At 55.9% G+C, this 19,844-nt stretch overlaps 1 protein-coding gene across 2 annotated transcripts; it reads left to right on the top strand.

Annotated features, from left to right (window-relative positions):
* The first annotated feature begins 5,364 nt into the window (after positions 1 to 5,364).
* BBC3 (BCL2 binding component 3) lies at positions 5,365 to 13,193 on the top strand. 2 transcript variants are annotated; one of them, XM_081217216.1, is made up of 4 exons: positions 5,365 to 5,483; positions 8,229 to 8,517; positions 9,919 to 10,109; positions 12,229 to 13,193. In XM_081217216.1, exons 2-4 carry the CDS (start codon positions 8,244 to 8,246, stop codon positions 12,343 to 12,345), a joined length of 582 nt encoding a protein of 193 aa, XP_081073342.1. In that variant the 5' UTR covers positions 5,365 to 5,483; positions 8,229 to 8,243; the 3' UTR covers positions 12,346 to 13,193. The 2 variants fall into 2 exon arrangements, with proteins under 2 accessions (XP_081073342.1, XP_081073343.1); XM_081217217.1 differs by lacking the exon at positions 5,365 to 5,483 and adding an exon at positions 7,060 to 7,825.
* The last annotated feature ends 6,651 nt before the right edge of the window (positions 13,194 to 19,844 follow it).

Here is a 19,844-nt window from a genome sequence, read left to right as displayed (position 1 = left end):
AGGCGCAGCTTCTCTTTCCAGCCCACCCCAAGTGCCCATCCTCGCCCGAGAGTGCGAGTATGGGGCAGGGGAGGGGGGCGGCGGGGGAGGGGGGACAGTGCCCAGTCCGGGCCTCACCCTAGCCGGCCGCAGGCTTGCAGGCAGTGAGCCTGGCAGCTCCCCGGGGCCCGGCTCCCCGCCCCCCGCGCCGAGGGCTCCCCCAGATCCGGGCGGGCGGGCGGGCGCTGCGGCGGCCAATGAGCGCGCTCGCCGTCTCCGGGAGCCGGGCCGGCTCTGCCCGCCTGGCATTGGGCACGCGGTGGGCAGCGGCGGGCGGGGCCTGGGGGGTCCTCGCGCCTGGTTGGGCCAGGCTTGTTGCTGGGTAACGGGGCGGCGAGTTTCCCCTGGCAACGGCGGCGGGTACCGCTCACTGGCTGGCCGGGAAGCAGGGGGGGCGCGGGCGCAGGCAGGCCCCGCAGACCCCAGCAACAGCGCGCGGCCCCCGCCCCGCCAGGGAGCGGTAACCTTCACACGCGCCGGCCGCTCGGACCCCGCGGACACCGGCGCCCCCGCCCAGCCCCCACCAGGCTCCCGTCCAGCCTCCGGGCCTGGGAGGCCGGCTGCACTGAGGGGACCCAGGAGGCCCCCTCCCCACCGCGGAAAGCCAGGACTCAGAGCCTGCAGTGAAAAGTTAAGTCCTTCCCAACTCCCTCTCCCGTGCTGAGAAATCTACTTCCCCGGAACGGCATTCAAGATATTAGGGAAGGTTATGGGTCTGCAGTAAACTAGCTGGGACCTTTATTTTCTTTAAGCGGGACTTCACATGGAGCCAGCTGCTGCCGGGCACTCTTCTACGTGCGTTACAAATAGGAACTCATTTAATCTTCACGTTTCATTTGGGGGTCCTACGGTGATCCCCTTTGTACACGTGTGGAAACTGAGGCTCAGAGAGAGGAAGCTACTTCCTCGCGTTCATCATTTGAACCCAGACAGTCTGGCTCCGAAGTCTGGAAGCTCTGTCTCTTCACTGTGTTGAATGTCCCTTTGAGAGGCATTAATTCAAAATGAGGGGCTTCCCTGGTGGCGCAGTGGTTGAGTCCGCCTGCCGATGCAGGGGACACGGGTTCGTGCCCCGGTCCGGGAAGATCCCACATGCCGCGGAGCGGCTGGGCCCGTGAGCCATGGCCGCTGAGCCAGCGCGTCCGGAGCCTGTGCTCCGCAACGGGAGAGGCCACAGCAGTGAGAGGCCCGTGTTCAGCAAAAAAAAAAAAAAAAAAGAAAGAAACTGTGCCGGCCCGGAGAAACACCTTAGTGGCTGGCCTGCGGACCCGGTTTGAAACCCCTGCCCCAACCTGAGGGTCTTAGCTTGAAGACCTTGTTTGGATTCTCAGAGAATCAATAGCCCCCCCACACTGGTAGTAGTAATGAGGGGTAACATGTATTAAGGACCCACGGAGGCCCCAGTGCTTTATTTTTACTGACCTTCTTACTCTGCAAAATCCTATGAGGTAGGGACCTGTGCTGTCCCAACTCACAGGTGAGGAAATTGAGGCACAGAGACGTGACCACTTGCCCAATGTCACACAGCCAGAAGGTGGCCAAGCTGGGGATTCTAGGTCAGGCCCTCAAGTCCCCAGAGCTCCGGCTCTTGGGTGAGTTTTTGTGTAGGCTTTGCGGGGGCGGGGGGCTGTTGAGCCACAGTTATGGAGACCCTGACGGATTTCTTTTAGCCAATGGTTCTCAACCTGGGTTGATTTTGCCTTCCCCAGGGCACATCTGGCAGTGTTTGGAGACATTTTGGATTGTCACAGAGGGAGGGGGTGCTACTGGCATCTAGTGGATAGAGGTCAGGGTGACTGCTGCACATCCTACAAAGCACAAGACAGCAAGGAATCATCCGGCCTCAAATGTCAGTAGAGAAGAGATTAAGAAACTGCTCTAGGGACTTCCCTGGCGGTCCAGTGGTTAGAACTTCGCGCTTCCACTGCAGGGGGCCCGGGTTCAATCCCTGGTCAGGGAACTAAGATCCTGCATGCCAGCAGCCTGAAACAACAACAACAAAACAACAACAAAACCAGAAACAACCAAAAAAACCACCTCCACTCTCTGCCAAGCCTGACTGCCAACCGCAGCCAAGCCATCCCTCCATCCCTGACCCCTCTCATTTTCTCTCCATCTGGTCTCTCCCTCTCTCTTTCTGACTCCCTCCACTCCCCTCATCTGACTCCTCCTCTGTCTGTTTGTACCTCTATTCACTTCTGTTCTAATCCTCTATCAGAGGTATTGCTGCCCCCTCAGATCTTCAGAGCCTCTCGGCCCCTCTCCAGGGGAGCAGGGACCAGAGGCAGGGTTAGAGGCCCAGAATGCTCCTCCAGGAACTTAGAGGAGGGAGTCCCTTGGTCCCTCAGGAGACCTGCTGGTATAGGGGTGGAGGGGAATTTAGTCTGGAAGACAGAGGCTGGGGCTTCTCCTTCCTTGGGCCCCTAAGGTAGGGAGTCTCAAAAAGGCAGCCCTTCAGCCAGTCACAATATAGTTTTTAATTTTGACTTTGTATGTCTCTAGTAGAAACACACTTCCTCTCCTTAGCCACAGTCCCCACCATGCCCTGTTGTCTTAAACTGGACTCACTTCTCTCATTTATTTCATATTGGCTCTTGAGTTTGAGATCCCTGGTCTGGGGGTGAGAGGATGCCAGAATTTGGAACAGGATCTGGACTACATAGTGGGGAGGATCTTGACTGGTGCCAATGCTTATGGCTTGGTAGATTCTTGGCCCTCTCCTCTCCCACTCCTACCCACCAAGCCAGATTCCTTCGCACTCATTTTCTTCCCAGAAGAACATTCCAGCACATCTGGCCTCCTGGTGTCCAGTCCTAGGCTAGGCAGCTTTAGGGCACTGATCAGTGAGTAAGGGGAGTAAGGGGTACAGGCTGGTCTGCAAGCCTCTCTCCCAACGTGATCACTGCCAGGCACAGAGCAAACACTGACAATAATTAGTTATACTAGTGATAGTAGCCAACATTTATTAGGCACTTATACATGTAAGACACTGTATTCAGTGACTTCCATGAATGATCTCATTTAATAAATGTCTAAAGCAGCATCCCTCAAGCGCCGTTAACTTCAACCTACAGTCAGCAATACATCCATTTTCTTTGTGGCTTGGTATGTATCCACTATACATAAAATTTTCAGGAAACAATATTTCCTCTGACTTCATAATTTTTAAAAATTATATTCTGTTTTGTTTTTTTTTTTTAAAGTCTGGTCAAGAGCCGCTAAAGTTGCAGGTAAAAGGGACTGACTATAAAGAGGCACAAGGGAAGTTTTGGGGGGTGATAGAAATGGTCCAAATCTCAATTGTGGTGGTGTACAGTAGCGTACATTTGTCCCAACTCACCAAACTATACACCTAAAGAGAGTGAATTTTATGGCATGTAACTATATCTCAATAAACTTCAATAAAGCAGAATAAGATCCACACAAGTGATTTCACAGTCCATGGTTTTCTCGTGTGAGTCATGACCCACAGTTTGAAAAACACCGGATGGGGAATTCCCCAGTGGTCCAGTGGTTAGGGCTCTGCGCTTTCACTGCCGAGGACTCGGGTTCAATCCCTTAGTTAGGGAACTAAGATCCTGCAAGCTGGGCAGCGCAGCCCAAAAAATTAAAATAAATATATTAAAGGTTAAAAAACAAAAAAACACTGGAGGAAAGGAAGGAAGGGGAAATGAATGAATGAGGGAAGGAAAGGAAGGAGAGAGGGAGGCTGAATTAGTCCTCAATATTTAAAGTAGGGAGATTACCCGTGAGATCTGCGTTTTCTGCTCTTGAGAAGTCGAAGGGTCTGGCCCTGGAGGGAACCAAATTTGAGAACCTGGATACGCCCACCTTTGCTGGGGTCTGGCACCCCTTCTCGGCTAGCCCAGAGCTGGGCACTCAGAGACCACTTGCCCTGCGATGACACAGTTTGGTTTGCGGTGTGACATAGAGGAAATGGAAGGTGCAGGGGAGACAGAACCCCAGAGTCTTTAGGGGAGGGCAGGACACCACCTAGTGACCACATCAGAGTGGGGGAAGGAGTGACAATGGGAAACTGAGAAAGGAAAGGGAACTGAAAGGCAGAAAACCCGGGTGAGAGTCACTGCAGGGACTGCCCGGGCATGTCCCGTGCCAGGTGCCCGGGGCTTTCCTATAGCTCTGGTTCCCCCACCAGACTTGTGGCGAGTGTGGTCAGATGTGCACGCTTCTGGAGTGTCCCATCAGTGGGCCAGTTAGCAGGAACCTGTCACAGGTGTGACTTTGTGACTGTCTGTTGATGGGGGGAGTCAGTCTTTTTATGTCTGACTTGATCTGTGTCTGTGAGGGTCAATTTCTGACAATTTTAATGTGTCAGCTGTGAGCTGGGGTGGGTGTGTTTGTGTGTGTCTCTGTAGGAGTTTCATCGAGATCAAGCTGTGTGTCCAGGTGTCCCTGTGACAGGTGTTGTGTGTGTATGTGTGTGTGTTCAGCTGAGCCTATCAGAAAGTTTCTATTTCCTGAGAAGCTCTCAGCCTGTGTCTATGTGGGCCCGCGACTGTGTGTGTGTTGTGGGTACCTGCTCAGTGGGCATGCTTGTGAACCTGATAGGTTTGTGGGTCTAGGTGTGCTCAGCAGTGTGGGTGTTTGTGCAACTGTGTGTGTCCCTGACATTGTAGTATGTGCGTCCCAGTGACCCTGTTAGCAAGTCAGGTTATGTATTTGTGTCTGGATGTGTGAGTGCTCCGTCAGTGTGTGCGTTTGTGCGTCCACGCCTCTGTCCAGGGTGTGCATTTGTGTGTCTGCAAGTCGGCTTGTCCCCAGGCCCTGTCAGCACGTGACTCTGTGTACCCTGGAGCGCCAGACGGTCAGTCTGCGTACACGTCTCTGGGTGTGTGGGTCTGTGGGTCCCAGTCAGTGTGTCAGTGTGTGTGTCCGGCTGTCCCGCTGTCTGGGTGTCCGATCAGCGCGCCTCCGCGTCCCGGGCCAGGTCCTGCCCCGCCCCCGGCTGCAGGGAAACCCCCCGCGCCGAGGTTGGGGGCGCGGCGCGCGCCAGCAAGTCCCGACTTGTCCGCGGCTGGCGGGCGGGGCAGTGGCGTCACGCGGGGGCGGGGCGTGGGACCGGCCAGGCGGGGGCGGGGCGGGGCGGGGCGGGGCGGGGCGGGGCTGCCGCCGAGCGGGCCCGGGATCTGCCGGGCGGCCTGAGACGCGGCGCGAGCCACATGCGAGCGGGTGTCTGGTGGCGGCGGCGGCGGCAGCAGCGAAACTAGCAGCAGCGGCGGCCAGGACGCGGACGCGCCTGCGGCCCGAGGAGCAGCCGAGGCAGCAACAGCAACGGCAGCAGCGGCAGCCACTGCAGTTAGAGCAGCAGCAGCAGCAGCAGCCACAGCAGCAGCCGCAGCGAGCGGCGCTCGGCGGGCGCGCCCTCCTGAAGGAAGCCGCCCGCCCCCCATCACCGTCCCCTCCGGCGTGTTCATGCCCCCGGGGTGAGTGTGCGCGCCCCAAGTCCCAGACAGCGGCGATTGGCCAGGCCGGTGGGCTCCCTGGAGGAGGTGGCGGGAGTGCACTCGGAGAGCAGTGGGGGGGCGCTGAGTCCCTACACCGTGCCTCCCTCTCTCCCTGCCCTCCCCACCCACCATGAGGCTGGTGTCGCTGGGCGGGAGGCACTGAGGGTCCGAGAGCGCAGGTGCCTCAGCGGTCTGACGGGTTTGTTTACAAACAATGGGGTGCGGGCTCGGCAGCGCCTCCTGGCGGCCAGTGCGACCCCGGGGAAGTGAGTCGACCCCGACTGCCCCGGCCCCTGCAGTCCGGGAGGGGCGGGGGGTGGGGGGGGACGGCGTGGAGGGGCGGCCACACCCCGGGCGCGCGCGCCCGCCGGGGGCGGCGACAGGGGGCGGCTCGCGGGCCGTGAAGTCTGCGGCTCCTGCGGGCGGGGGCTGCGCCCCAGCAACAGCCTGTTATTGGCCCCGCGCTCGCCTGGCGGGCGGGGCGGGCGCACGTGGCGGCGGCGGGGTGGGGGGGGGCGCTGTGACAGCGCAGGGGGGCGTCTGGGCCCGCCGTGGGAGCGCGCGTGTGCGGGGTTGTGGATCTGCAGGTGTCTCGCCTGGGTGTGTGCGTGTGTCTGGCTCCCAGTTTGTGCTGGGGTCTGCAGGGGGTGCTTGTGTCAGTCCCGGGGAATGGTGGGGCTGTGGCCCGTCGTGGTGTGCGCGCCGTCCCCATGCGTGTTTGTGTGGGGTTCTGTCTGTGTACGCCGCGCCTGAAGGCGGGTGCTCCGTTTATTTATGTGTGGTGTACCTGTGTTGTGTCCTCTGTGAGAGTTGTCTGTGTGTGCTGTTTGGGAGTGATTCTATGGGTCTGTATTGCCTGCCTGTGTTATAGTGTGTGGTTGTAGTGTGTTGGTGTGTTGCTTGAGTGAGCTGTTTGTTTACATGTGTGTGTCTTGCCCGATGTGCTGTGTTTGTGTGTGCTTGTGTGTCTTGCCTGTGTGTACTGTCTGTGACTGTCTGTGTATATCTCCAGGGCATGTGGCTCAGCTAAGCGTTTGTAATGGTGTGCCTGCCCAGTGCCGATGTCTGTTTTCTCTCCAGGTGTCTGTGTGAGTTCTGCGTGGTGTGTGTGTCTGTGTGTGTGTGTGCTGGGGGTTGTCTGGTCTGTGTTTGCCTTGTGTGTCTGGCATCGGCGTCTGGGAATTGAGGAGCTGGGCTCTGTGGGGTCTGAGCAGAGCAGTCAGTGGATGTTGCTGGCAGCCTCTTGTATGAGGCTGTGTCTGAGCCCGTGTGTGTGTGTGTGTGTGTGTGTGTGTTGGGTCTGAGGGGCTTGTCTCTGATCGGCTGGCTGGCTCATGTGTGTCATGTGGGCTGCGTGTGTGTAGTGTTTATGTCAGTCACGTGAGACCAGTGTTTTCTGTGGGTGCTTTAGGTGTGCACGCTGCCAGGGCAGTGTAGGATTAGAGTTAGCTGTAGTGTGTGTGTGTGTGTGTGTGTGTGCGCGCGCGTGCGCACGTGCACACGTGCATTTGCGCGTGTGTCCGGGGCTGACAGTTGGTGATGGTGTTTGGAGGTTGGGGTAGGAGGGAGGGTTGATGTCTACTGTTCTGCTGTTGCGTCTCTGTGTTGTTGCCGGCATGTAGTGATGCATCTGGGTCTGATGACGTGTCTGTGTGTGCCAGCTTTACATGTGTCCTGGGGTCTGAGAGTTGGTGACAAGTGGGTGTGTTTCGGTTGTGTCGGTCCATGTGTGTGTCCATGGAGGTCTGTTTTGTGTTGATATGTGTGTGAGTCCTGAGGTGTGTGGGTCTTATCTATTGCGTGTGTGTTGTCGGGAGGGGCACATGTGTTTGAGAAGTGTGGCAGTGCCTATTTGGTGTGTGTTTCTGTCTGTGCTTGTGAGGGCTGCATAGTGTGTACATGTGTGTCTATGGGGCTGTTAACAGTGGCTCAGCGGGTGAGATCCTGACAGTTTGTATGTGTGTGTGTATGGGGTGGAGGGGATGGGTTGTGCCAGCCACTATGCATTGTGTGGATAGTTCTTCCTGTGGTCTGTGTGTATGTGTGTGTCCACGTTTTGGTCAGTGTTTGTATGTGTGTGTCCTGAGACATCTCAATGTTTCCATGCAAATGGGAGACGAGGTGGGAGGTCTGGCTGGCCAGTCCTGCGTGAGCCTTTGTGTGTGTGTTGTGTACCCTCCACACACACCCCTTTGGGTCCTGTGTGAGTCCCCGTGTGTGTTGCGAGGCATCACAGTGCCTGGCTGCCCTCCCTGTGTGCCCATCACTGTGTTCCGGAAGTTAATCCCACCAGCCCAGGCCCTGTGTGAGTCCCACGTTGGGTGAGTTTGTGTTGTGGGGCTGTCAGCCCTCATACACACACACACACCTGACAGGCCCACAAGTCTGGGTCCTGCGTGAGCCCTTGTCCTTGCTGTGACAGCCATCCTGTGCCTCTTGTCCCTCATGTGTGCCCATCACCATGTGCACGGGAGGCTATTCCGGCCAGCCCAGGCCTCGGGTCAGCCCCTGCGGAAGGGTGTGTCTTGAGGGGCCATCACACGCACCTACGGTCCCCTCCGTCTGGGCCCTGCGTGTGTTGTGGGCACCAGCCCTGGGCTGCCTGGCCTGCCGTGCGTACAGGAGTGGGGTGCCCTGTGTACCCCGGGTGAGATGGGTGCGTCGTGGGGCCCTGGCGCCCCCTGCACTTCCCGGCTGACCGCACCTCTCTGCCCTGTCCTGCAGGCCCCAGGGAGAGCCATGGCCCGAGCACGCCAGGAGGGCAGCTCCCCAGAGCCCGTAGAGGGCCTGGCCCGCGACGGCCCGCGTCCCTTCCCCCTCAGCCGCCTGGTGCCCTCGGCCGTATCCTGCGGCCTCTGCGAACCCGGCCTGCCTGCCGCCCCCGCCGCCCCCGCCCTGCTGCCCGCCGCCTACCTCTGCGCCCCCACCGCCCCGCCCGCCGTCACCGCCGCCCTGGGGGCCCCCCGCTGGCCTGGGGGTCCTCGCAGCCGGCCCCGAGGCCCGCGCCCCGACGGTGAGTGCCCGCCCCGCACCAGGGATGCTGGGAGCTGGGAAAAAGAGACACGGAGGAACCGGAGAAGTGGGAGCGAGTGGGGGGAGGTGGCGAGCCGGCCGGGCCACGGGGAGGGTGTGGCCAGTGTGGTCTTTGTGTTGCAAGAAGCAGGAAGACTGAGTGGGAGGCAGGGGGTGGGGGGAGGCCGAATGGGAAGTCCCTCCTGGAATCTGACTGCAGTCCCCGAGTTGCAGCCCACGGCCTTTTCCGGGCCTCGGGCAACAGCTGTTTCCAAGCCCCCTTCTCCCGGTCTGGGTCCCCTGAAGCCCCCTGAGGACTGTAGTTGGAGAGAGTGGGCAGAGATGACTGTCACTTCTGGACATTGGGGAGGGGTCGAGGGTGGCCTTTTGCCTTTTATCTGCATCTCTTTGGCCAGGGCCCGCCCTCTCCGCAGTCCGGCCGGAGGAAGGAGAGGGGGAGGGGCAATTGTATGGGGAAAGTGTGGGAGACGGGTCTTGGGGAGGGAAGGGTTAAAGGTCCCCTGCCTGATGGGCTGTTAACTCCGTGGTGCCCGGCTAGCCCCATCCCAGCCGGCACACTCGGTGGCAATGGGAAGATTGTCCCGGTTTCCCTCCCCACCCCGTCCCCGGACCCCAGAGAGATCTGGAGAGAGAAAACTTCCCCGGCTCTGTTCCCTGGCAGCAGAGGCAAGAGGAGACCCGACTTCTAGACCAGAGTCACAGGTGTGGAAACTGAGGCCCTGATTTTAGGTCTCAGGGATTCCTCGTGCCAGGACCTGGCGTGACAGAAGGGAGGAAGAGACGTCAGGGGAGCTCAGAATGTGCGTGTGGGGAGGAGGCAGGAAGGCATCTCCCGCATCCCAGCCCCCAGGCCCCTGCTCAGAGGCAGCCACGGTCTGGCCTTCTGGTTTCCAGGCCTCGGCCACATCCGGGGGTGTGGCTTCACTGTGGTTGGACACTAGAGGGCAGGAGACCTGAGGCTTGTGACTCTGGGTGTAGTCAGTCACCGTAGCCCTGTGTGACCTTGGGCCACTTCTTAGGGTGAGCCTCAGTTTCCCCATCTGCTGAGTGGAGCAGTCAAAATTTGGCACCGTTTTGGAAGGGAAGTATTTAGGTAGGATAAGAGGAAGCACTTACAGACTAACACGGGTAGTGAAGTGGTAGCTGACTAGACAGGTGACCCCAGGAAGGCCTCCCCAGGACTTCTTTTTTGCCTGGGGAGTAGGAGCTGAGAAATCTGGCTCTTAAAGGGGAAAACAGAATCTCTAAAATGAGGTGGGGAGCAGGAGAGAAATCAGGCGGCTGGAAAAGGGAGAAGTAGGCCCTGGATAACTGGTCCCTCCGGGACACCTCAGGGCCTAGAGGGGTGGTGGGTGTGACCACGGCCCCCGGCTTTTCCCAGGTCCTCAGCCCTCACTCTCGCCCGCGGAGCAGCACCTGGAATCGCCAGTGCCCAGCGCCCCGGGGGCCCTGGCGGGCGGCCCCACCCAAGCGGCCCCGGGAGTCCGGGGGGAGGAGGAGCAGTGGGCCCGAGAGATCGGGGCCCAGCTGCGGCGGATGGCGGACGATCTCAACGCGCTGTACGAGCGGCGGGTGAGTGCTGGGGGAGGGGTAGACGGCAGGTGGGACTTCCCGCCGGGGAGGGGGCTGCGGCGGCCCAGCCAGATGTGCGGCAGCTGCCGCCCTGCGCGGCGGGGTCGCGCTGGGGACAGGCAGGTGGGAGGGGCGGCGTGTCCGCGGAGCCGCCGTAGGGCTAAGGCCCGCGCCGCCGCTGTCACGGCCCGGGGGAGGGCCGGGGTATCCGCGAGCCCTGCAGCGCGCCCGGGGTCCGCGGCCGCGGGGACTGAGGGCGGCGCTCGGCTGAGCTGCTCATATATCCCGGTCTATTTATAGCCGGTGAGTCAGCAGCGGCGGCGCGGCCGCGCCCGCCCCTCCCACCCGCCCGCGCGGCTGCGGCGCGCCACCCCGCTTCCCGGGCGGGCCGGGGGCGGGCCCTGGAAGCCCCGCCCCGCTGGAAGCCCCGCCCCGCTTGAGGCTCCGCCCCCAAGGCCCACAGCCAGATCTCTCATTAAAACAAAATATTTGAAGCCTGCAGCAGTGAACAGAGAATAACAAACACCAGGGCGCCCACTACCCAGATCTGTCCAACCTGAACATTACACCCACACTGCTTGCTTATTCAAAGAAAAAACAAAAACCGGATGTTGTGAAGCTCCTTCCCTCCCTGACCCTCTTCCCCTTACCCCTTCCAAAGGAAACCTCTCAAACCTCTCAAATTGGCCTGTCCATTCCTCTGCAGGTGTTGATTCTTCTACTACATATTTACCAGGCCACAAACAGTGCTTAGGATTGTGGGGCGTTTCAGACTTAATATACATGATAAAGTATGTGTTCCTCTCCAAACTCCCTGCTTCTCAGTGTTATGCTTGAGATTCATCCATATGGGCAAAGGAGCTTTAATTCATTCATTTTCATGGCCATGTAGCATTTTATTGGATCGACATGTAGTATCCTTGTTCATTTTTTCATTGGTGGGTATTTAGGACTTTCCAGAAATGTCTCAAATTTTTATTTATTTATTTATTTATTTATTTTTGTTGGTTGGTTGGTTTGGGCTTTTTTTTTTTTTTTTTTTTTTTTGCTCTTCCAAAAAATACACATCTCCAGGTGCACGCATGTGTCTCCAGAGCAGACACTTGGCGGGTCTGCCGGCCCTCAGCCTTAGTAAATAATAGCCTGCACACCAAGGTGACTGTGCCAGGTGGCACTCCACAGCAGTGTAACAGCGGCAGGCTTTTAAATTTCTGCCAATCTGATGTGCCCCCTTGGCCACCTTCTCCTGGCTGCAAAGTTTAGTGGGGAACGATAAGGAGGCAGGCTGGTACCAGGCAGCCCACCCCCAGGCACCCATTAGGATCATTAGGATGGTTTATCTGACCTTCTTGTTCACATCTGTAAAATGGGTTTCTCCTTCCCACCTTGTGGGGATGAGATTAGGTGGGCCCTGCTAATTAGCACCGGATTTAGCCCTGCATTCAGTATGGGGAGTGGAGAGTACTATAGGTATTCATAAGTTTTTTAGTATTGTTAATTTTTATTGGTGGGAAGCCTTTTCTTGTATCTAGTTTCCTTCGTTTCTAACACTGTGGAACTGAGATGGTCTTAGAGGCTGCCCCCAGCCTTCATCCTGCCACTGAGGAAAGGGCAGGGGGTTAGCTTTACCTCGACATACTTCCGTGCAGCTTCAGCACAGATGGTGAACCATTCCCAGTTCTTCCACAGATTGTTCTAGAATTGCTGAGACTATGGGCTCCCTGCTCCCTTCTGTGTGGCTCACTAGCCTTTAATGGGAGGGCAGATGGGCTGCAATCCAGCCCCACCCCTCAGCCTCGTGTGACTTTGGTTGGGTAACTTTCTCATCTGGAGACCAGGGACTAGGAGACCACAGCTAATATGTGCAGGCCCTGTGCTGAGGACATTGTCTGCATCCCTTCCGTCCTAGTCCCATGTTCCAGAGGACCTTGGCCCAAGGTGGGCAGAGAAATGTATCTGGACCTGATGAACAATAATAATAGTACTGACCTCAGAGGGTTGGTCGAGGGCGTAGCTCACTCTTAGAACCGTGCCTCGTTCCTCGCTGCCCTCCGACCCGACCACCTACACACCCCCATCTCAGGCCTGCTCTAACTTGGTCTTCGCTCTCTTTCCCTAGAGACAAGAGGAGCAGCAGCGACACCGCCCCTCCCCCTGGAGGGTCCTGTACAATCTCATCATGGGACTCCTGCCCTTACCCAGGGGCCGCGGAGCCCCCGAGATGGAGCCCAATTAGGTGCCTGCACCCGCCCGGTGGACGTCGGGGACGTGGGGGGCAGGACCCTCCCACCTCCTGACGCCCTGGCCAGTGCGGGGGACTTTTTCTGCACCATGTAGCATACTGGACTACCAGCCCTGCCTGTCCCAGGGGCGGGCCAGGGCAGCCACTCCGGACCCAGCCCCAGCCTAGCCTGGGGGGCACTGACGGAGATGTGGACTCCTGGGTCCCTGGCTGAGGAGCCAGGGGAGAGAGGGCTGACGGACTCAGCGTCTGAAGGCGGCGGTGACCGAGGCGGTGGGGACTGAGCCGCCCGCCTCTGCCGCCCATCACCATCTCAGGAAAGGCTGCTGGTGCTGGCTGCCCGTTCCAGCTGCAGGGGTGACACTGGTGGGGGGGGTCTCTCTCTCTCTCTCTCTCCCAGTGCTCCTTCACTTTGGGCCTGGCCTCAGGCCCCTGGTGCTTCCCCCCCTCCTCCCGGGGAGGGGGCCCGTGAAGAGCAAATGAGCCAAACGTGACCACTAGCCTCCTGGAGCCAGAGAGTGGGGTGCGTCTGACGGCCGCCCCAGCCCAGCGCCCAGCCATCTTCCCTGAGCCAGCCGGCGGGTGGTGGGCATGCCTGCCTCACCTTCATCTGGGGGTGGCCAGGAGGGGCCCAGACTGTGAATCCTGTGCTCTGCCCAAGACCACCCCCCGCCCCCCCATCAATCCCATTGCATAGGTTTAGAAGAGAGCACGTGTGACCACTGGCATTCATTTGGGGGGTGGGATATTTTGGCGGAAACCGCCCCAGCCTTAGTCCCCAGGGCGAAGCGCTGGGGGGAAACGGGGAGTCAGGGAGGGGGGGAATCTCAGAAGAGGGAGGAGTCTGGGAGCGGGGAGGGATGGCCCAGCCTGTAAAATACTGTATATGCGCTGCTGTAGATACCGGAATGAATTTTCTGTACATGTTTGGTTAATTTTTTTTGTACATGATTTTTGTATGTTTCCTTTTCAATAAAATCAGATTGGAACAGTGGATACTCTTCCTGCTCTCCTTCCCTGCAGAGGGGTCTGCGCAGAATCTGTGAGCCCTGTCTCGGAGGAGGTGGGGGGCAGTGCGCACATCACCCTGAGGTGTCTGTCCTTGTGTTTAAAGGACAGCTCTGGGGGACTTCCCTGGTGGCGCAGGGGTTAAGAATCCGCCTGCCAATGCAAGGGAAACGGGTTCGAGCCCTGGTCCAGGAAGATCCCACATGCCGCGGAGCTACTCAGCCCGTGCACCACAACTACTGAGCCGAATGCCACAATTACTGAAGCCCGCGCGCCTAGAGCCCGTGCTCCGCAACAAGAGAAGCCATCGCAATGAGAAGCCCGTGCACCGCAACAAAGAGAGTAGCCCCCACTTGCCGCAACTAGAGAAAGCCCACGCGCAGCAACAAAGCCCCAATGCAGCCAAAAATAAATAAATAAAATTAAAAAAAAAAAAAAGGACAGCCCCGGTGCCACTGTGTGCACCCAGCCTTCATGCACCCCTCCTCAGCTCCCACTAAAAGCTAAGCCCCTGAGGACAGGGCCTTTTTGGGTGTTTTCTCCTCACCTTATCCCCACTGGATAAAGTATGTTGGGGGGCTCGATATTTACAGAATAAATGAATGACCTATAACTTACTCAGAAGTCCCACTGGGAGGAGTCCTGGGGAACTGTCAGACCTGGTCCCTGCCCTCAGGGACACAGAGGTGACATCTGGGATCAAGGTGAAACTTCACCCATGTAGCCAGCCTAGCATACTCTTTTTTTTTTTTTTTTTTTTTTTGTGGTATGCGGGCCTCTCACTGTTGTAGCCTCTCCCGTTGCGGAGCACGGGCTCCAGACGCGCAGGCTCAGTGGCCATGGCTCACAGGCCCAGCCGCTCCGCGGCATGTGGGATCTTCCCGGACCGGGGCATGAACCCGCGTCCCCTGCATCGGCAGGTGGACTCTCAACCACTGCGCCACCAGGGAAGCCCCCTAGCATACTCTTAACCGTTAAGACCTAGCATTAAAAACCTGTGTTGACTTAATACAAGAAGGGGAGGGAATTCCCTGGTGGTCCAGGGGTTAGGACTTAGTGCTTTCACTGTCAGGGGCCCAGGTTCAGTCGCTGGTGGGGGAACTAAAATCCTACAAGCCACGCGGCGTGGCCAAAACATTAAAAAGCCGAACAAGAAGGGGAGCTTCTACCATGATCTTCGAGAAAACAAGGCAACCAGCCAAATGCTTCCCCCGTGTTGTCTTCCACACAGGACCGCCCCAGACACGGGTCCAGACCCACCTCTGCTCCGTCTCCTGGCTGTCCTCACTGGCAAAGGGGCAGTTCAGAAGCAATGGCCCTTCTAAAAGGCCAGGCCGAGGGAAACAGGAACCGTCATTTTGGAGAGGAATTTGGCAAAATCTGAGGATGTACACACCTATGGCAGCAAGTGCCTTCCTGGGTGTCTCCCTTAGAAGTGAACGTGCGCAGGTGTCCAAGAGTTGGCAGCGCGCAAAGCCACCACCTAAGTACCAACAGCAGTTGGAAGGGTAAATCAAGTCTGCTGTAGTAAAACAGAATAATAGACAGCAGTGAACTGGAATGAACTAGAACTTTATCCCTATGAATAAACAACAAATCATAGCGAGCAAGAACAGCAAGTAGGGCTTCCCTGGTGGCGCAGTGGTTGAGAGTCCGCCTGCCGATGCAGGGGACACAGGTTCACGCCCCGGTCCGGGAAGATCCCACGTGCCGCTGAGCGGCTGGGCCCGTGAGCCGTGGCCACTGAGCCTGCGTGTCCAGAGCCTGTGCTCCACAACGGGAGAGGCAACAGTGAGAGGCCCGCGTACCGCAAAAAAAAAAAAAAAAAAGAACAGCAAGTAGCAAAATGATGGTGGGTACTGGGTGTATACCCTGTGATGTTATTCCAGATTTTCGTCATGCTTACATACTTGTGCATGGGGCCCAAGGCCCTGAGGTGAGGAGGTGAGAGATGGTGTGCCCACCCAACCATCTGGCAGGGAAGCTCTACTTGGTCCTCACTGCTCCCCTGGCAAAGAATGGGTCCTCCTCCTGCGACCAGCAGCTTCCCCTGTCCAGAAACAGTTTGCTGAACTATTTTTTTTTCTTTTGGCCATGCCACACAGTTTGTGGGATCCTGATTCCCGGACCAGGGATTAAACCCAGGCCCCCTGCAGTGGAAGCCCCAAGTCCTAACTACTGAACCGCCAGGGAATTCCTGTCGCTGAACCATTGAGCTGGTTGGATTAGGTCACGATTTTATTGTTTTCTCTTTGTCAGATTTTTGTTTCTGCTTCCTCTCTCCTGCCTTCTCTTGGATTATCTGAATACTTTTTAAGAATTCTTTTAAATGTATCCTTTGGTGTTTCAACATTTTTTCAGGACTGCTCTAGGGATTACAAACTCATCCTTAGCCTATCCGCTGTCTATTGAACCACATCACTCACAACACAGAAGCTCTGCCACTGCACGTCCCTGGATTTCATGCTGTAGTTGTCATGCGGATCACATCTGCACACCTTGACTTCCACAAGACATGTACTAACTTTTGCTTTATTTATTTATGTATTTATTTTTGGCTGCTCTGTGCATGTGGGATCTTCCCGGACCAGGACTCGAGCCCATGTCCCCTGCATTGGCAGGCGGATTCTTAACCACTGTGCCACAAGGGAAGCCCTGTATTTTCTTTTTAATAGAACCAAACCTACCTTTTTTTTTTTTTTTTTTTTTTTTTGCGGTACGCGGGCCTCTCACTGTTGTGGCCTCTCCCGTTGCGGAGCACAGGCTCCGGACGCACAGGTTCAGCGGCCATGGCTCACGGGCCCAGCCGCTCCGCGGCATGTGGGATCCTCCCGTACCGGGGCACGAACCCGCGTCCCCCTGCATCGGCAGGCGGACTCTCAACCACTGCGCCACCAGGGAAGCCCCAAACCTACCATTTTTAAGGACTGAAAGTGGGGAATGCCACCCTATCATCCAGGTTGGAGGGAAAGCAGCAGAGACCCAGGGATAATCAAGGCCAAATTTTGTTAGCAAAGTCCAAAGCGCTCCCAGAAAAACAAAGGAGGGATCAGTTGTTCAGAGGGAAAGGAAACACCTGAAGTCATGTGTGGCCTTCGCTCTTGGAACCCAGGTGCCAAGTGGTTCTGCAACGTAGCAGTCAAGGCTCAGAGGACCTGGCAATGAAGCCCTCAGCTAGTACACTGCCACCTGCAAACCGTGCAGCCTCCAGCAAGGTAATCCCAAACTTGAACTGACAAGGCTTCCAAGACAGTGAGAAAAAGCAAAACGCAGAAAAATCGTTATTTTGTGAATCTGCGTAATAGCAGCTAACACTGAGCGATTTCTACTCAAAGAATATATTCAGGGCTTCCCTGGTGGTGCAGTGGTTGAGAGTCCGCCTGCCGATGCAGGGGACACGGGTTCATGCCCCGGTCCGGGAGGATCCTACATGCTGCGGAGCGGCTGGGCCCGTGAGCCATGGCCGCTGAGCCTGCACGTCCGGAGCCTGTGCTCCGCAACGGGAGAGGCCACAACAATAAGAGGCCCGCGTACCGCAAAAAAAAAAAAAAAAGAATATATTCAGTAATTTAATCCCAACATATCAGAGGAATGTTCTACTATTACCATCTTACAGATGGGGTGACTGAGGTACAAAAACGTCACTTACCCAAGGTCATGTGGCTAGGTGGTAGAGTCCAGGTTTGAACCTGACAGTCTGGAAGGATTCACTCTCAGTGGCTGCCAGGGTGCCCTCTGGGAGGTAAATATGAAAAGGGATACGGCTAGCATCTACAAAAAGCATCTCACATTTCTCTCCAAAATCAAGTTTAGCTGTTAAGTCAGCTGCTCCTGCTATGTGGCCAACACTGAGCTGACAGGCATGGGAAGAGGAATCTTTTGACTCTTAGACTTGTACAAATATTGCTTTAATGTTTATTACTAGAAGCTTAAAAACCAAAGCCACTCCCTTCTGGACTCAGCTGAAGGCTGAGCACCTGGGCCTGACTGATGGTTTTCAGGGGTGACTCCTAGGTCTCAGGACCTTGGGAAGGAAAAGCCAGAGTTTTCTTGTCTTCACCAAGATCACAAGAAGCTGAGCCACTAAATGAATGTTTACTAGGTGTCCTGTACACCTTCCCCATCTGCCCACATTCCACCCCTGACTTGTTGGGTGAGGCTCTTTCTTCGCCTGCAATATGGGCACGACAAGTTATCTACCCTCATGGAGTTTCTGTGAGGATTCAAACCATTTGGCTAAAGTACAAGTATTTTGAAAGGTATCACACAAGCAGTGTGAGCATGTTAGCTATTATTATTAAACTCTTTTGCTTGCCAAATACAACCTAAACTTCCGTTTCCCCACCTGTAAAGGGGCAAATAGGTGATACCTCAAAAGATATACATTTATAGTTACCAAAAAAAAAGCAAGAAACTGACAAAAAGGGTCTGCACTGCAAAGGGAAATCATGGAACGTGGGGCTGCGATGGGACCAAGAGCTTTTTTTTTTCGTTTTGAGTAGCACCTGTTCACTAGAACGTTCTGTCTGAAACTTCAACCATTGAGCACCTAACGAAGTTTGGCTACTTACACATACCAGAGATAAGAGAAGTGGGGTGCATAGAAGGCTGCCAGCCCCCAAGAGAACCCATTTCCTTTCCTTTGCTAACTCAGCACCCCCAAACTATTTGCTACCGTCTCAGCTCAGATCCCCTTTCTCAGGTGGGCTACATGATCTGCTAAGGTGCGGGATCATCACTGTGGACTTCCTGGAGACTTAGGGAAATCCATTCCTACGATAACACCAACATGTAATATGGGAAAATATGAAATTTGGAGCAGAGAGAATAAACACATTTCCTGCCCAGGGCTGGCAGCTTCCAGCACCAACCCCCCGATTCCCAAGGGGTCCTTTCGGGATCAATCTCTGCCATTACAGGTACAGGGGTGGAAAAGTTTGAAAAGCTTCAGAGAAGATTCAACAGTTTTGTTTTTAACCCATGCAGACCCACCTGCTCCCCCTTGTGACCAAGGCCCCACATTGCAAAGTAAAGGGTGTAATTAGCTCACATTTTCTAAGACCCTGCAAGATTCATGCAAGGATTCCCTGACTCAACACTAATAGGGCCCAGAAAGGGGCAGCTCCAAAAATGCAGCCCTAGCGTCACCGAGGGTGGGAGGAGAGGTGACCAGGAGGGTTGGGGGAATTGAGTTCTTCCTCTCAAGAGGAGATCAGTTTTTTTTTCACTGACTGCAACAGGGCTGAAATAGGAAAGGAGCTGATTTATTCATTCAAACCACGTGGAAAAGCCAAGTGAGGGTAAGGAGACTTGGAACGTGCTGCTGAGTCAAGACAAACCTGGCGCTCCAACGACTGCTCTGACCCGTCCAGCTGTGGGACTTGGGGCATTTTACTTAAGTGTCACTTAACCGTTATGAGACCATCGCTCACTTTTTTAAAAATTAAATTTATATTATGTATTTTTGGCTGCGTTGGGTCGTCGTTGCTGCGCGCGGGTTTTCTCCGGTCGCAGTGAGCGGGGGCTACTCTTTGCCGCGGTGCGCGAGCTTCTCATTGTGGTGGCTTCTCTTCTTGCAGAGCACGGGCTCTAGAGGGCGGGGGCTTCACTAGTTGCAGCACGTGGACTCAGTAGTTGTGGCACACAGGCTTAGTTGCTCTAAAGCACATGGAATCTTAGCGGACCAGGGCTCGAACCCCCGTCCCCCGCACTGACAGGCAGATTCTTAACTATCACTCACTTTTACTCCTTTTCCACTATTATTACAATTGCTATCCCTGAGAACAGCCACTACTTAACTGAATTATTCAACAGACAATAAGAATCAGAAGCTTCTGCATGCTAGAATACGAGCACCCTAACTCTTGCTGCATTGCCCAGAAAAACGGTGGCAGGAACGGTGACGGAGGGGAGGATCTTTGTGTCATGTTAAAGCATCCAGGGACATTTCTTCAGGTTTAGGCAATTGATAGGATTGCTCCCTGTCAGAGGAAGAAGCTTCTAATGTGGAAGAAAAACAAACAAATCCTAAAGCAAATAACTTTATTTCAATCATTCCTTTTTAAAGAACCAAGGAAATATAGAAAATATAAAAAAAAAAAACATGAACAGCTGCAATTCAGGGGGTAAATGAAGGGCCGATACAGCCCTTATTACCACGCGACAGCCTCCAGGGCGAGGGTCGGCATGGCATTGGGGCGGGGCTCCGTGGGAAGGGCGGGCTCCTGTCCCAGCTCGCGGCCAAGGAGTCCGAATCCCCAGGGGGTGGGACCAGGGAATCTGCCTTTTTAAAACGAGCTTTCCCGCTAATGTTCCACTTGCAAGGTCTCACCCTCATACCCAAGAGGACTTGGTGATATTTCCTCTCGTCCAAAATCCAGGCTGGAACTCAACTAATCCTAAACTAAAACTCAAGAATAGCACACCAGATGCCACCTGTTGTTTTTCAGAGTCTCAAACTTTGGAGGAAATACATTCCGCCTGCC

Source organism: Mesoplodon bidens, assembly GCF_964165515.1.
Source record: "Mesoplodon bidens genome assembly, chromosome: 18".
NCBI classification, from domain to species: Eukaryota; Metazoa; Chordata; class Mammalia; order Artiodactyla; family Ziphiidae; genus Mesoplodon; species Mesoplodon bidens.
This window is presented reverse-complemented; position numbering and strand designations above follow the sequence as displayed.